This window comes from Capsicum annuum, chromosome 8 (genome assembly GCF_002878395.1).
Source record: "Capsicum annuum cultivar UCD-10X-F1 chromosome 8, UCD10Xv1.1, whole genome shotgun sequence".
Classification (NCBI taxonomy): domain Eukaryota; kingdom Viridiplantae; phylum Streptophyta; class Magnoliopsida; order Solanales; family Solanaceae; genus Capsicum; species Capsicum annuum.
The window spans coordinates 171,664,506-171,681,134 of NC_061118.1; the positions used below are offsets into that span (position 1 = coordinate 171,664,506).

At 32.9% G+C, this 16,629-nt stretch overlaps 3 protein-coding genes across 7 annotated transcripts; 1 reads left to right on the top strand and 2 right to left on the bottom strand.

Moving 5' to 3' along the window:
• The first annotated feature begins 977 nt into the window (after positions 1-977).
• On the top strand, positions 978-3,252 carry LOC107840548 (thaumatin-like protein 1). Its single transcript, XM_016684444.2, has 3 exons — positions 978-1,458; positions 1,547-2,216; positions 2,662-3,252. The coding sequence occupies exons 1-3, from the start codon at positions 1,386-1,388 to the stop codon at positions 3,053-3,055; spliced, it is 1,137 nt and encodes a 378-aa protein (XP_016539930.1). The 5' UTR covers positions 978-1,385; the 3' UTR covers positions 3,056-3,252.
• Positions 3,253-4,072: 820 nt separating this feature from the next.
• Positions 4,073-7,900, bottom strand: LOC107880037 (endo-1,4-beta-xylanase 5-like). Of its 4 annotated transcripts, XM_047395205.1 has the most exons (8): positions 7,120-7,900; positions 6,929-6,963; positions 6,696-6,844; positions 6,412-6,584; positions 6,222-6,323; positions 5,927-6,073; positions 5,123-5,761; positions 4,073-4,467 (listed from the first exon to the last, which is right to left on the bottom strand). In XM_047395205.1, the coding sequence occupies exons 4-8, from the start codon at positions 6,511-6,513 to the stop codon at positions 4,132-4,134; spliced, it is 1,326 nt and encodes a 441-aa protein (XP_047251161.1). In that variant the 5' UTR covers positions 6,514-6,584; positions 6,696-6,844; positions 6,929-6,963; positions 7,120-7,900; the 3' UTR covers positions 4,073-4,131. The 4 variants fall into 4 exon arrangements, with proteins under 4 accessions (XP_047251161.1, XP_047251160.1, XP_047251163.1 ...); XM_047395204.1 differs by having other exon boundaries at positions 6,929-7,900; XM_047395207.1 differs by having other exon boundaries at positions 4,074-4,467; positions 6,544-6,584; positions 6,929-7,897.
• A 3,667-nt stretch (positions 7,901-11,567) lies between these two features.
• On the bottom strand, positions 11,568-16,056 carry LOC107840549 (protein NUCLEAR FUSION DEFECTIVE 4). 2 transcript variants are annotated; one of them, XM_016684445.2, is made up of 2 exons: positions 14,613-16,056; positions 11,568-12,398 (listed from the first exon to the last, which is right to left on the bottom strand). In XM_016684445.2, exons 1-2 carry the CDS (start codon positions 15,806-15,808, stop codon positions 11,927-11,929), a joined length of 1,668 nt encoding a protein of 555 aa, XP_016539931.1. In that variant the 5' UTR covers positions 15,809-16,056; the 3' UTR covers positions 11,568-11,926. The 2 variants fall into 2 exon arrangements, with proteins under 2 accessions (XP_016539931.1, XP_047251164.1); XM_047395208.1 differs by having other exon boundaries at positions 11,787-12,398; positions 14,609-15,890.
• Positions 16,057-16,629: the final 573 nt, after the last annotated feature.

A 16,629-nucleotide genomic window follows, 5' to 3' on the forward strand; every position in this document is an offset into this window, starting at 1 on the left:
AATTTGTGAGAAAAAAATAAAAACATGATTATTCAAAATTTTCTACAATTTATAATTTTTTTATTTAATTAAATTAATTTTAATATTTAATTTGTTATGTAGCATTTTAAAAACGACTTGGAATTTAATGTAATACTTTTTTTATTTTATTTTCTTTTTTTTTTTATTTTAAAATGACGTGACAGACGTGTTAGGCGTGATAACTGACGTGAAGCTGATGTGGGGGAGAGTGTGTTACACTCACCAAAAAAGGGGTTTAAAATGTTGTTTTTAGTGCGTTCAGGAGTTCAGATGACAAACATGTAAATAAAATTGTTTAACTTACAAAACCGATATAATACAGGGGTCCAAAAAGTTTCTAAAGCTAAATTCCTTTTATGCTATAAAAAAAAAACATGTGCTCTCATATCTAAAGGCATAAAGCACTCTACTCCATAGTCCATAGTCCATACTACTAAATAAAAGCAAATTAAAACAAACAAAAAGGATTGATTGGAATTTCGGCTTAATTGTGATAACCCCTGTGAATTAATTAGTTGCAAGATTCGATCTTTTGTCATAGTCGTGATATGCTAAGTACCTTCACCTCGATTTATTTCACGGGACATCTGTTATCTATCAAAGTTTGAACAAATGGGAGGAAGTCATCTATCCTAGATTCAACTAGTGTGCCTCCTTGAATAATTAATTGCTACATTCGAATTCCATAAAAAACAATTCAATTATCTTCTTTTTTTCTATATTGTTAAGGAATATCAGTTATCTTCCATCAACACAAATACTAGATTACTCAATCTACCGAAAAGAAAACAATTTTCTCTCTATTTCTTTACGTTAGAAACCGACCAAGTCATTGATGATTGAAATAGGCCCCCAAGTCCATATTTTACGCGGGGTAACAATCATCTGACCCCAATGGTCCTGTTACTAGCATTAATTAATTAAATTAACTCACCTTATCTTTTCATTAAATAAATTCACCTCATCACATATTGTATATTATTTGTATTAACCATCGTGCGCAGAAAGATTCTTCACAAAATTTATTTGTACTCCCTCAATGCTAGATGAATGAAATTATCATCTTCCAACTGACATTGCCATTGCCATTTCTTTTTCTTTTCCACTTTACAAAATTCATTTTTGTTGTTTTGTGACCACTAAAAAGCCCTACGTAGCTATAACCCTATTCCCATTTCTCATTTCTTTAATCTGCTATTCCTTTATCACTCTCAGCTGCAACAGAAGCAGCAAGAAAAAGCCCTACATCAACCCCACTCCATTGTCCTCTTCCTCCCTATCTATCACTCTGTTTATTTCCCTCTTTAATAACATTACAACTAGTATTATTCAACTGCTTAAAAGGGATTTGCAAAAATACTCACATGGATCTTTCATCTTCTTCTCCTTTACACTTCATTTTCAGCTTCTTTTTTGCTTTCCTCATCTTATCTAAAGGTGAAAAACTCATTCTTATATTAATGGCATTGTTTTGTACCTAGGTAATGCTTAGTGTAACATTGCTGTTGTATTTTTCTTTTTTCAGGTGTATTAGGAGCCACATTTACATTTGTGAACAAATGTGAGTCCACAGTATGGCCAGGGATTCTAGCTAATGCAGGTAGTCCAACACTACAAAGCACTGGATTCGAACTTCCGCAAGACTCTTCACGTACATTCACTGCACCCACTGGTTGGTCCGGTAGATTCTGGGGTCGAACAAGTTGCTCCTTTGAAGGATCCGGGTCGGGTTCTTGTGGAACCGGAGATTGCGGCTCCGGTGAAGTAGAATGCAACGGCGCCGGAGCTTCTCCGCCGGCGACACTAGCGGAGTTCACGTTGGGTACCGGAGGGCAAGATTTCTACGACGTGAGTTTAGTGGACGGGTACAATTTACCCATGGTGGTTGAAGCTTCCGGCGGGTCGGGTATGTGTGCGACGACGGGTTGTGTAACGGATCTGAACCAAATCTGTCCGTCGGAGCTGAAGAGTGGCGGTGGTGACGCGTGTAGGAGCGCGTGTGAAGCGTTTAACAAACCGGAGTATTGTTGCAGCGGCGCGTATAATTCACCGGCTGCTTGTAAACCGTCGATGTATTCACAGATGTTCAAATCTGCTTGTCCAAGATCATATAGTTATGCTTATGATGATCCAACTAGCACTTTCACTTGCAGTGGTGCAGATTATACAATCACATTTTGCCCCTCTACCCCAAGGTAAAATAAAACGTGGCATTTCGATATTCAAAATTTTAAACTTTTACTATCAATTTGGACATAGAAAATTAATCTTGTGGCACGTAAAGTGAGTGTACTTAGTTTGAAACTATATTCCAAATTTGAATAAATTTTAATGAACTTACATAGTTCAAGTTTGAACATTTGGATATATCAATGCCCAAAGTATAATATAAGTTAAAGTTGAGATTTTTGTTCAATGAAGTGTTTTAAGTTTGGACCTTTACCATTTTTTCTAGGGTGTTACTAGTAGTTAAATTTGATCAATGATAATTGATTGATACTCCATTAGTGAGTAACACATGCAATGTCCTTGGTCACGAGGGTATCTGACAATATGTTGCAGACTTGCAGTGAGTGAATGATTGTATGTATGGGTTGTAAATAATGACTTCATTGATTTTGACATTTTGGTAATGTGCAGTCAAAAATCTACTAAAGATACCACACCTACTACAACAACACCACCCAATGGTGATGGGTCATATGGTGGTAGTACAGGAGTTGTGGACCCAGCAATAGGAGGAACCGGGTCAAGTTCGGGTCAAATGGGAGCTGGGTCGGGCGCCGGGTTTGAGTACGGGGCAGGAACAGGTTACGGGTCAGGGTCACAATATGGATCGGGATATGGAACAGGGTCAGAATACGGGTCAGGAACCGAAACACAACCCGGATCCGGGTCACAAGCTATGTTAGCAGATGGGTCATATTTAGCTGGATTGGCTATGGGAGAATCAACGAGGGCATTTTCAGCAACAGCTTTGAATTTATTAGGCAGTGCTTTGGCTGTAACTTTGATTTCATTTGTTTTCTTGTAGCTATAATGGGAGTGGTGTATTTTTGCCTTTTGTCTAGTAAAGCTGATAGATTCCTCCAGATTGTAAGCCCCCACTTTCTATAAATTAATGTTCTTTAGCTAAGAATTTTCCTTTTTTCTCTTGTTGTTGTTGTACTTGGCCATATTTTTCCTTTTCTAATGTGTAAATTATAATGCAATATTCTTTATCCCTGGCCACTTCTCATTATCCAAGATTTTGTTGGTGAGATTTGCAATTATTAAGTAGCATAATATACCTACTTTACCGTTGATTTGGGGCTCTAGAGAATATATAAAAAATTGAATATCTTGAAAAGTGAGTATTTATTATACATTTATAATGTGAAAATGTAGAAGATAGAGAAGATGGCTGGGCCAGCATTGGCTGATAAAATTGACTTTGCGGAAATCACAAGCATGGCTTTTACTACTTTTGTCTGCCATCCATGACTTATACTATACTGTTTCTTGCATTGATATTGGCATAGGTACCATGGACTTGTGTGGTAAATGCTAGTAATATGTTATTCGTTCGTACTACGTGAAAAAAAGGAGTCGCTGACCCTTCCCAACTCTAAAAAGGGCAAACCATGCTGATACATTAAGGTGTAATGAAAGATTCCGATATTTGAAGTTTATGAATTTTACGATAATCTCAAGCTAGTGTCATACTATAATTACCGAATTTAAAGGTTAACAGTGACCAACACTATAGATTCGTCCTTGTGTATTGATAATTCATGAGAGGCAAATATTTGGATCTCAACACAAACAAACAAAAAAAGTGATTTTCTCGTCTACCTAGATTTCGATGGACCAAGTTTCTTTATATATACTTGTGCTAGTTAGAAATAATGCAGAGAACCACACCAAGAGATTGTCTTGTGTTGTCGCTTCTCATAGATAACTTGGTCGCAGGGGGTATGTGTTCTAGTGATTAATGAAAGCGATTGAAAATTATGGGAATTTGTTCTTATCTGTACTAAAATTTTGATGGACAGAATTACTCAATGTTAATAAAGAATATCATTGTTGAAATAGTTAAAGTGTGTGTAAACTGACATCTGAGTAACGCCATTACAAGTGAACATATATGTGCCTGGTTTCATCACCTCTGTAAAGTGTGAATATTGAATTAGCTGTTCTGTTTCCAAATTTGACAGTAGCCTTGTACTCACCTAAAAAACCAGAAAAGCTAAATGTACCATGTTCATCAGTTTCACCATGCACCACCCTAGTTTGCCATTCTTTGAGCAAATTATCAACTATGTCTCCAGTAGGAAGGTTATCAAAATTGTTATCTGTCAAACACATTTGATAACATCCATCAGGATGTAATGCTGTCCAAAGCATGATTCCATTAACACCTGGATGTGAAAATCCCTCTCTCAATACCATCTCTAGATATCTAGCCTGCCATCAAATTCACAAAAACTATTACCATCTAATCTTTAATAGTAATACGTTCCATTTCAATTTGCTTGTATGGTTTTGACGTGACACAGAATTTAAGAAAAGTAAAAGGACTATTAAATCTTGTTTTCTTAAGCTAAAAATACGTAGAATGCACTCAAATGTTCTTTAATTTGTGATCTTAAACATGCCACGTGGAATAGACATTCTTTTTTTAAAACGGATTGAAAGGAAAATAAGACAAGCAAATCAAAATGGAGGGAAATGGGAACATAACAATCTCAGGTGTGATCATTGAAGTTTATCCGCTATAACGGTAAAGTGAACACAATTTTTTTTTGTCACATTAAATTAGCTGAATGTGTGAATTGCTCAGAAAAAATTATATGACCAGAAGATCAAATTTCCAGAACCAGGTTATGACACGTCAGCATGCTTTGCCACTCAATAAATACCATGCAAACAAAGTGGACTTTTTTTAATTTCTGACATGAAAAAAAGATGAGGTGGCGAATGACATGTCATAATCCGACTCATTGAAACTTGACTTTACGTCATTTTTAGTTTATGAGCAATGCATGCATATAGTTCAGTTACTTTAACGTAACAAAATAGTTTCATAATTTTACTGTTAAAGTAGGTGAAGTACCCTGACCTGAGTTTCTTTGTCAAGATTCTTGCTGATATCGACTTCCGTAAGCCATATAGGAAGTTCAAGTGTAGCCAATTTGTCTAACACTGCTCTGATGAGTGGAGGATTTGGTACTGTAAAGTGTCCCTCTAGGCCAATTCCATCCATGAATATTCCACCTTGTTCTAAATCTCTCAACTTGGAAATATAGGAATCAACTGTCGATGTCATGTCATTGCAAGTTTCTACGACATTATAGTCATTCATAAACAATTTGGCTAAGGGGTCTAACTGTTGTGCTGTTTGGAAAAACTCAAGACTCGTGTTGGTACCAAGTCTTTGTTCATAGAAATCATAGTGAAGCATTTCGTTGCTGACGTCCCAATGAATAAATTCATTCTTGTATTTGTTCAACAAACTTTTTATCCTGTTGTTAACAGCTGATTTAAGGTCTGGACCAGTTAGATTTCGAACCCACCAAGGATTGTATTTCGGATCCTCCCAGAATATGTTGTGGCCTCTGGTAATGATTTGGTTCGCTCGTGTGAATTCCAGCATTTGATCAGGTACGGTATAGTTCACTTTTCCTTGTTGGGGTTCTGTTGAATACCACTTGAGTTCATCCTCAAATGCCGCAGTATTGAACCTCTCTTTAAACCATTTCTGTAACAAGTTTTAGTGTTCACACACTTCAACATGTGCCCGTAAAAGTAGTTGATAAACTAGATTACTGAAACTGATAATAAGCCGCGCGCCAGAAAGTGCATAGAACTAATACTTTTTATGTGAAACCGATCATTAACATGGGAAGTTTGATCAAAATTTTACCTGATATGTTGGATTTCCAAGAATTGCCTTTGATATGGCAGAACCAAGTGGAAAATCTCTCGAAACTTGCTTTACTATGATTGATGCCCGTGGCATTCGCTCTCCTTGCACATTTGATATGTGTATAGTCGCCGTGCATTTTCTTTCCTAGAGGTTGAGTTCAGCAGAATTAGTCTAAGTACGCGCGCATCCAATGAAACTCATAATGTCACCATAAAAACTGAAGATGCTGAAAGCCATTTACATGACAATGCCTCGATTACAATCTTGAATAGCATAGAGTTTCAGTACTTACTTTATCGATCATGTCTTGTTGGTTTTTTCTCCATTGCCGATAAGTAAATGGCTGCAACGAAACACTAGAAATCAAGATATTTAGTGTTGCCCCATCTGATCTCTGCATCAAAGTTCATGTAATTCGTACCACTCAAACACTTGCAGAAAAAATAATTCAATACATGGAGTTGTCGCCTTAATACATGTACCTGGAAATAAAGTTGAGCATATGAGGAAGGACAATCAAGAATAAATCCACCCTTTAAAAATGACCAGCAACCAAGCCTAGCAATGACATTTCCTACACACATATATGTTCCATTCGCTGTTTTTAAGGTTACCTTTATCACGGCTGAATCTGCATCAAATATCTGCACCCAACCTAATAACAAACGCGACCATCAATCAGTAAATACCAGTATTACATTCTAAGTTTCTAGTACCACGAAGAATTTGACAATAGAGTATATTTGAGAGTTGTAACAGTCCTAACTGGAGAAGCTGTAGATGGTATCGCCAGAGAGATCATTGAAGACCAAGTTATAGGAATTAGTTTTAGATCGAACGACTTTGAGTTTTGTTTGTCCAGTAATCCTTCATTATCCCACCATTGTAAAGCGCGTCTTCTGGCACTGATTTACACTAAAACAGATCAAATCAAGTAACTTAACACGCGATGATGGTACTTTAAACCGGAGAAAAATAGAATATTAACGAAAATGTTACCTCAGTATATGCAGAGTGATCATAAATAAGTTCCTCTGCATCATAAATAAGTTTAGCTTTCAGTTATAGTTACAAACATACATGTTAATTAAACAATGCTTTGTTTAATTATATGAAATGAAATGAAAAGAGTACTCAAAATCAAAATACAAATATATGAAATGAAAAACAAACTTTATTTATGCCCATACCATAAGTAACAAAGCAGGGAACTATGCTGAGAAAGAATCCAAAGAGGCAAAACAAAGATTGAAAGTTCATTTTTCTCACAAACACTTTGCTGAATCAATAAATAAAATTGTCTCAATGTATAACAGAAAATTAAATTCATATAATAAACTTATGCAACACAGGATATATGGGACATCCAAAATTATGCCTGAATTCTAAATATCTCCGTGACCAATCACATGATTCCATTGAAGTCCTTTTTTTATCAGCATAATATAATATAATATAATTTTGGAATGTTTTAGGAAATTGTTCCTTGGACTATGCAATTTTTTGACTTTATTTCTAACATTTATAGTACTCTATTTACCTAATTGTTTTCATTTCTTTGCATAAAATATGCCAGAATACAGAAGTAAAGAAATGAAAAGAAGCCTGTAGTTTATGATGCAAGAAATACAATAGTAATCACAATATTTGAGTGGTTAACTTTTTCTTTTATTGATCAGTTTACTAGTATCTTTTTTACTTAGATTTTTTTTGTTTACATTATAGAAAAAGAACACTAGGTCGGAAATTTCTTACTTTATGATCACTAAAGTAAAAGGTCTTTAGTTTGATGCAATTCATCTGTCTCAGTTATGTAATGGTGTTCGATCTGAATTTAATTTCTTATTTTTTAAAACATAATAATAATGAACAATTTTTTTATGATCTGAAAAATTGTACGACTATAAATCATCTTATGATATTTGACTGATGATTCTTCTTTTACTAAAAAGAAAAAAAGAAGACAGATAACACTTATGTAGGTCAATAAACGTTATATTCATGATCAAGAAGTAAAATGACATAATCTTTAGTATGATATACATGGTTTGAAATTTTTTTATTTTTTTTTTATGAAGTTCTGAATTTTGTAAAGAACATGACAATTGAATGAAATATCAGTGGAAGAAATACCACGAACAATTTGACCTCAAATATCGGCTATTTAAAAGGAGTTAGTTGGGAGGAAAGGAAATATTATAATTTTTACCCTGTTATAATTTAAATAGAATCAAATAATTGTTTTAAAAGTGCAAAAAAGTGAAAATCTAACATAAAACCCTTTTTTTAATAAAAGGTAAGAAAATCATTTCTCCTTTTAATTGAAGTTTCTTTGTTTTTCTTTGTCTAATAAGGTAGCATAACGTACATTTATATTACATGTGTATATAAGTTGAATCTATGGTGATAAGAAGGGGCGGGCAAATCGAACCGTTAAGTCAAATCGAACCGATAAATCAAATCAAATAAAGGAAAAAAATTGAGTTATGATTTGATTTGATTGGTTTGGTGTTGGCAAAAAAAAGCTGATCGTTCTTGGTTTGGTTTGATATTAGCAAAAATAAAATCAAACCGAACCCAAACTGAACCGACGTAATACATATATAGTTTTAATTTTTTATACGTAAAAAACTACTACTTATAATCTACTTTCTAATTAATTTTATTATTTTTTTATATTCAGAAAATAAATATATATTCTTGGGCCTTTAATTATAGTAATTTTTCATTAATAACAAATTAATACAAAGCTCAATATTAATATAAAAATCTAAAACACTTTAATTGCTTTCACTTTTTACATTTTACTTTTCAAGTTTTCATTGAGTTCTCATTATTTCCTTATCTTACTTTTCTCATTCGTCAAGTTGAGACTTAGGTTTGTTTCTCTCTTTTTTTTTTTTTATGGAATTATGTTATAATTAATTACTTTATGGAGTTAAGTTTTTAATAAGTTATCTCCAATTCTTCGTTCTTTTGTATGCTCACATTTTGTGTGAAGGTAACTTTCAGACAAACAACTGTGACTAGTGACTTAGAAATTGAACTACTTTGGTATCTACATAATATTACTTTTAGAGATAGTAGTTTATACGTCTTAGTAATTTGCCAACTTAATTTTTATTGAAACTACTCTATGATCATTGTTTTTTTTTTTTTAATCTTTTTAGTGAAAACATTTAATTTTTTTCTTCAATCACATTATAATTGTAAAAAAAATCGAGAAAATTGAAAACCCAAAACCCCCCAACTAAAATCGAAATAAAAAAATCGATTGTATATTGATTTGATTTGATTTATAGATTTAGAAAATCGACATTATTGATTTGGTTATATTTTAATAAAAAATCAAACCAACCCGACCTATGTACACTCTTAGTGATAGGTTTGTAGACATTGAAATTTTGTGGACTCTACAAAAAGAGTTCAATTTTAGTTAGAGTTAATGGGAGCTACTTTATCCTAAATATAGCTTGATAGTTACTTAACCTAAACCCTAAATTGCGCTTATATAAAGGGGTCAAATATCCCTTTAAAGTGGCATCTCCTGTATCCCACATATTCACGGGATATTCACAAAGAGATCAAAGATTTGAAATGTCCCAATAAATTCATGGAGATCAAATCGAAATGTTCCTACGTTCGAAAAATACGCCACTAACGGCCCTCGAATTACGGAGAAATTCATATCCAAATCTTCATACATTCGAGAAATATGTTACTGACGGGGCTCGAATTATGGAGAAAATCAAGAGAAAAGAATCAAGGGAGGAACAGATTTGTACCCCATCGTTTATCAATAAAACTGTTTTTTTTTTCATATTTTTATTTGTGATTGAAGTTTATTTTTCATGAATTTAAATTATGTTGGAAACAAATTGGCACGCCCAGTAGGACCAAATCTGCCCTTCATCTCTTCTCTCATAAATCAAATATGTAAATCTGTAGCCGTAGGATCGTAAAGATGGAAGCGGTACTTCAAGACTGTCTTCATCAAGTCTACACTCCGACAAGCCTTGAAACAGGGGGCATTTGTAGACATTGAAATTTTGTGGACTCTACAAAAAGAGTTCAATTTTGGTTAGAGTTCTTGGGAGCTACTTTACCCTAAATATAGCTTGATGACTACTCAACCTAAACCCTAAATTACGCTTATATAAAGGGGGCAAATATCCCTTTAAACAGGCATCTCCTGTATCCCACAAATTCACGGGATATTCACAAAGAGATCAATGATCTGAAATGTCCCAATAAATTCATGGAATATTCATAAAGATCAAAACTTTCTATAATCAAATACATCAAGAAGACAAACCCTTCTTTCATGGAGATCAAATCCAAATGTTCCTACGTTCGAGAAATACGCCACTAACGGTCCTTGAATTACGGAGAAATTCATATCCAAATCTTCATACATTCGAGACATATGCTACTGAAGGTCCTCGAATTACGGAGAAAATCAAGAGAGAAGAATTAATGGAGAAACAGATTTGTACCCCATCGTTTATAAATAAAACTAATTTTTTTCATATTTTTATTTGTGGTTAAAGTTTATTTTTCATGAATTAAATTATGTTAGAAACAAGGTTAACTGGGGCTTCACAAGCCGTTCCACAACACCCATTAAATTAAATAAAGGCAATCTCTTTAAAAGGTTAACACTTACGCACATTTAAATTGTGGGCAATGTAACAATTATTATGATTAAGTCATAAATTAAATTGAGAATATAGTAATTAAGTATGGTTTAATGATAAAAGTGTGTGTAAAGAAATATATCATATATTTATTGAAATGGTACAGGTAGTGCGCCCAGAAAATTTAAATTTCCTTGGACCTTTATGAGTCATTTGGTTGGGAACAAGTTATTTCAAGATAATAAATTTTGAGATTTGTTATCACATCATGTATATAAAATAAATTATCTCATCGTTATGATATGAATGATGAAATAAATAATCTCGAAATTAATTAACACTTCCAACTAAATATTGAATAAAATAACATAAATACCAATCATTTTGAAAGTAATTACACTCTCTCCTACTTTTTTAATTACTTTACTTTCCCTCTCTATTAATATACATAACATAGTCAACATATACATAGCATTCTATGTATATGTTGAAATTTTTGTAATATGTTTAGGAATTGAAATTTTTTGTAATATTGAAAACATAAATTGTGTATTTTTATAATTTTTAGTAATTATATACTATTATATCTCGAGATTATTATACCATGTTAGTTTATACCAAGCGATTCCTTGGGCCTTAGAGAAGTTCTTTTACCTCTTGGACCCATTTATAGTTGCAACAAGGTTTCATTTTTACCGGGGCCAGTTCTGATATTGCATTATTTTGTGGGCTGTCTAGATTGTCCAGTTATTTTGCATCATATGAGCATTTCAATTAGACATGTTTGATTTGGCAAAATTTTTGAAAAATAGTATCTCTATATAAACAAATGCCTTAAAATGAGAAAAAAGATATTAAAAAGAAAACAAATTCTGCAAGTGTAATTCATGTTAATTGTGTTCTTCTTACCTTCAACACATAACATCTTTTACCCCCGACACCAATTTCCTTTTTAAGTTCACCCTCATATCTCACCATATTTATCTAAATACATATAAATATTTTTTTGAATAATATATATTTTATTTACTTACTTGCCTGAAAGACATTTTCCTTCGTATCGCGCACACCTATTGTCCAATGTGCTTGTATACAAATCAAATGACACTAATCGTTTTTTCGTGTTAACACGGTTAAAAAATATACCTTTTCAATTCAATAGTTTTACAAGCTTATTATCGTACAAAGAATACAGATTTACTCAACACAGAGTAACGAAATTTCCACAAATCAAGCACAATTGACTTTTCAAAATTACACTAGTGCAAGTGAAAGGGTATCATCAGCAAACAATGTCCTGTCAATCCTCCCACTTGACCTCACAATGAGTACCCAAAGAGAATCATCAACAAATTCATCATCAAGATAATACAGCACTAGTCTTCTTTGCTTTCCTGCTTGCATAAATCTTAGCATACAAGTTCTTGGTTCTAATCGATAGCAAAATATCCAAGGCGAACCCCACGATGCAAGCTATAGACATGACAATGAATACAAGCCTGTAGCAGTGAGCACCAACACAAGTGTTGCCTCCATCAGCTGTCTTTGTAGCCTGAGCATCATACAAAAGACCCGCGAGCAAACCGGAGAAGAGGAATGATCCGAGTGGAAGGTTGAGAATCAGGACATTGTAAATGAGACCGTAATATTTGAGACCAAAGAGCTCGGAAGCAGCTGGAACGGAGATAGCAAGACGAACTCCATAGCAAATTCCAACGATGCTAGACCCAATGTAGAGCGATCCTGGCATAGCCATTGCCAGTAAGATGTATCCTATAGCCATCAGAATCTGTGAAGCCGCATTCCATATCGGTCTTGGCATTGCAGCTTTTCTGCAAATAAGGAAATTAAGATCAGCAATGGAACAAATCACACTATCAGCGGCCTGTAAACCTATTGTCAATACTAAACTAGAACACTAGCTTGGATTTGAATTTTGAGGTTGTTAGGTTTACTGTCGCTCCAAACTGATGTTAACATTGCATTACTTTCTAGACGTGGACAACTTTGCCCTCCATTTCATTTTTGGTACAACATTGCCCTTCCCGTTAATAAGTAGAAGCTCAAACCAATCTTGTTAGTTAAGTAGTTAAAAAATAACCTTCCCATCAAGCTAAGGGTTGCTCCAGCTAGGAAATGGGCTATACATAATATGTGGAGGGGGAGGTATATATATTATTCTAATAAAATTCTTGATGCTGTAAAAATATCATAGTACTGAAGTTCTGCAATCCACCGTCCAAGTTAGAGAATCTAGTCAACCTTTTTCAGACTAAAGAAAGATTTTTGTTAAAAGCCATCGACAGGTCACAACGTAAGCAAGGAAATAAAAGACAAGCGTGGTCCACACCTTTCCGCAAGATTTAATGCCTCTATTGCCTAATGAATTCCCAAGAAAAGCTTATTGGTATTTGTAATTAGTGGTAGTATTATATATTCTATTTTCTAACCTTTCTTAGATCTTGTTCATAGGAAATCTGTCTATTTATTTAACATAGAACTTACATAAGCAGGTACTTCTCCGTTTTGTTTTACTTTATCCTTTTATTACAGATACTTATTTTAATTTTATTATCTTTCTTTAATATTATTTTATTATTAATTATATAAAATATACGACCTTCGTTTTAAAATAATTAGATTATTAAAAAATAATACACAATATTAAAAAAATAATAATAAAGATATAAATTAATCATATTTTTTTTGTCCTTTTCAAATTTCAAAACATTAATAATGATCATTAGAATTCAACTTTGAAAATTAATTAATAAAAGGTAAAATTGAAAAAAAAAATTCAACATATATTTTGTATAATTAATAATTTAATTATTTTGAAATGGATAAAATATATATTTAAAATATAATTAATAAACTTAATTTAATTAAAAAAATCTAATAATATTTTCTTTAGAAATATCAAGTTAGAAACCAAGAAAGTAGTAGCTCATAAAAGTCAGTCAATAAATGTCCCCACTAATTTACTCCATCAAAAAAAAGTCCTCATTGCGTTAATGTGGGTGAGGCTTCTTTTCTTGGTAAATTTGATGACCCTTTAAGTTCTAAAAGGTTACCACTTTGATTAAAAAAGGAGGGGTCTTTACGCTTTAGGAAAATAAACGAATTTATTGTTTACTTTCCTTACCAGATTATAGAAATCACACAAATATTCTCGTCTAAATTGAAATGGCATAATTATTAAAAAAAAAAAAATAATATAATTAATTTATCATAATACTTCTATTAAATAATATTTATATTTTAATTTTAAAAAAAATAATTAATATAAAAAATAAAATTATTAAAAAATAACAAGTATAATGAAAGATCATATAATGAAACATAAAATTAAAAAATTTAAGACGGTAAAATGAAACGGATGGAGTATATATTCTAGGGAATATCTACCGACTACTTGCGATTTAGCTTAGAAGGTAAAAGAAAATGGAAAAGAATGATAAGTCGGTTTAATCAAATATCTATGTATAATCTTTCTTTCCTTACATTCCAATTTCTTCCAACCAAACAATAAGTTGCTTTATAGAAAAAAGACTATGGAAAGGGAATCTTCAACAAAATCTACCTTCAAAGTGTATCTAAACTTCAAACTTTCCATATCCAGCCAATAAACTAAGGTGAATATGGACGCGTGATGATGTTAAAGCAAATACAAATGCAGAATAACCAAACTGAAGTAGGATTAGATTTAAAGCAATAAATTTTGAACTAGTTTTCGAAAAGATTTTCAAAATATCTGGTCAACCTGTGTGACCATAAAATTTGAATAAGTTTTCAAAACCTCAATCTTCAAATATTTTCAAATTTTCAAAATCTGTCGGCTCATAAAACTTCAAAATTCTTTCTCAAATAAAAATATATGTCTAAATATAACTTCAGATTTCAAAAATCTCAACAAATATCAAGAACTCAATTTTTCTAGTTTAAAGTTTCAACATAGTCTATGGTTAGACGGGAGCTAAATCAAACTGCAAGTAGAAACTCCGGTAAGCAACCAGTATAATTAATTACAGTGATAGTAAACTTACTTGATGAAATATTCTGAAACAGAGCCGGAAATAATGCGACCGAAAAATCCCCAAATGCTTGTGAGAGAGACGAAAATGGAAACATCAACATATCCAAGAGCTAATCCCATTTGCCCCAAATTGTTCATCACAGTCAAACCAGTTCCTACTCCACATAGAAATGAAACAAACAAGATCCAGAAATCCAGAGTCTTCATTGCCTCAAAAATCGTGTGATCTTCTCCAATAACAGGTGCCTTTTTTTCCACAACTGCCACCGCATTTGCCGCTTCCACTATAACCACCTCCTTTTTCTCCACTTCCTCTGTAACTGTAACTGTTTCATCGCTGCACAACAATGGCTCTGCAATATTGTTGTTGTTCCCTTCAACGTCTAAATTCAATGAATTTTGACGGATGAAGTTTTTCACCATAAGGTGAACCGGAATGGCTAAAGGTGAAGCTAAAAGTACTAGAAGTATTCCAGCAAAAATTCGTGAAAATATTTTTCCATGAGTACCGGAAAGGTCGAAAGCTAACAAATAAATCGCTATAATGACGGCAATTATGTTAATAACGCCGAAGTATTTAACCTCTTCTTTTTCTTCTGCGGGAGTTGAGGAAGGTGGAATTTCACGGAGAAAAAGAATCGCTGTTAAACAAACGGCGAACGGAACTACAGCGAGAAGGAGTAAGAAAGTTGAAGGATCACTAGCAAATAACGCCGAACAAATATCGGTGAAAATCGCCGTACTTAATCCTACATAACCTTTCAAAATTCCCGTTACAGGTCCTCTGTTTTTCCTGAAATTCCTTATACAAGTAACTAAAATAGCTGTATTCATCCATGTAGTACTGTTACCTCCCATGCATAAAAATATACACATAATCCAATAAGGAAGAGGTCTAATTGTACCACTAACAACAAGCCATTGAACACCGTAACCAATGAAACCTTCGACTCCACCAATTAGAAGAATAACAGGAGTTGATAATCGGTCGGAGGCAAGTCCGGCGAGTATGCCGAACGCTTTTCCGACGTCTTTAGCGACGGAGAGGTTGTTTAATTGGAGCTGAGTAAGTGCCATTAGAGACTTTAAAGCGTCAGAGTAGTTGGAGAAAGTGTAATTGTTGCCGGAAATGGCTTGTACCCAAACGGCGGCGACGAAGCCGAGCCATTTTCCGACGGGGGAGTTGTAACTAAATATGAAAGTCATTGAACAGAACTATTTTTGAATGAAAGCCGAAAACTGAGAAAAGATTTTGGTTAGATTTTTGTGATTTTGAGAGGCATAAGAATTGATTATTATATAGAGAGTATTTAGAAAGTTTACTGCCTTTTTTTTTTTTGAATAAAAATAAAAAAAATTGTTGTTGTCAAGTTGCTGACTACTGTTGTTTCTGCGAAGACACATGCAAATTACAAATTGCCCATCGCTTTTGCAAACGGAAATTTTTTAAAAATAAATAGTAATTCTTTTAAGTTCTTTTTATGTTTGAGGTGAAAAAGTGTTTGATTGTTACGTACTGCATTTTTGTTACGGGGTTGGTGAAGATTGTAAATTCATGTAACAAACAGAACTTGGAATCAAAATGAGTCACGGAAGTAAAAAAATAATCAAAATAAGCCATCTACTTAAAAAGTTATCAAAATAGATTAAACGTAATAATTTATCACATTTTTTATTTTTTTCTTTACTGTCAACTAACGGAGCTGACTTTTAGAAAAACGTAAGAATTTCTTACGTTTTACACAGTGGTCGAGGGAAAAACATGCAGTGAATTGTCAAATCTATTAAATCATTTTGCAGAAAAAAATTTTCTAAACGTAATAAAATGTTACGTGCTTACCTTTTTCAAACAGTTGATATAGTCCCCCACATTTCCATATTGTCCACTTTTTTATGGTCTTATGACGGTCCTCACCCTAAATTTTTTCAATCTTATACTTTTAATAATTATAATTTTTTAATTTTATATAGTTAAATTTATTTAGATTTTATACCTAATAAAATAATTTATTTTTGTGTTATGTACT

Excerpts from the sequence above, each read along its gene's own strand:
- LOC107880037 (XM_047395205.1), bottom strand. The coding sequence starts at position 6,513 with ATGTGTGTAGGAAATGTCATTGCTAGGCTTGGTTGCTGGTCATTTTTA. Across the intron at positions 6,074-6,221 it reads AACAAGACATGATCGATAAA|GAAAGAAAATGCACGGCGAC; the intron begins GTAAGTACTGAA and ends CTCAACCTCTAG. Across the intron at positions 5,762-5,926 it reads TTGGAAATCCAACATATCAG|AAATGGTTTAAAGAGAGGTT; the intron begins GTAAAATTTTGA and ends AACTTGTTACAG.
- LOC107840549 (XM_016684445.2), bottom strand. The coding sequence starts at position 15,808 with ATGACTTTCATATTTAGTTACAACTCCCCCGTCGGAAAATGGCTCGGC. Across the intron at positions 12,399-14,612 it reads GTTTCAGAATATTTCATCAA|AAAAGCTGCAATGCCAAGAC; the intron begins GTAAGTTTACTA and ends CCTTATTTGCAG.
- LOC107840548 (XM_016684444.2), top strand. The coding sequence starts at position 1,386 with ATGGATCTTTCATCTTCTTCTCCTTTACACTTCATTTTCAGCTTCTTT. Across the intron at positions 1,459-1,546 it reads TTTCCTCATCTTATCTAAAG|GTGTATTAGGAGCCACATTT; the intron begins GTGAAAAACTCA and ends TTCTTTTTTCAG. Across the intron at positions 2,217-2,661 it reads TTTTGCCCCTCTACCCCAAG|TCAAAAATCTACTAAAGATA; the intron begins GTAAAATAAAAC and ends GGTAATGTGCAG.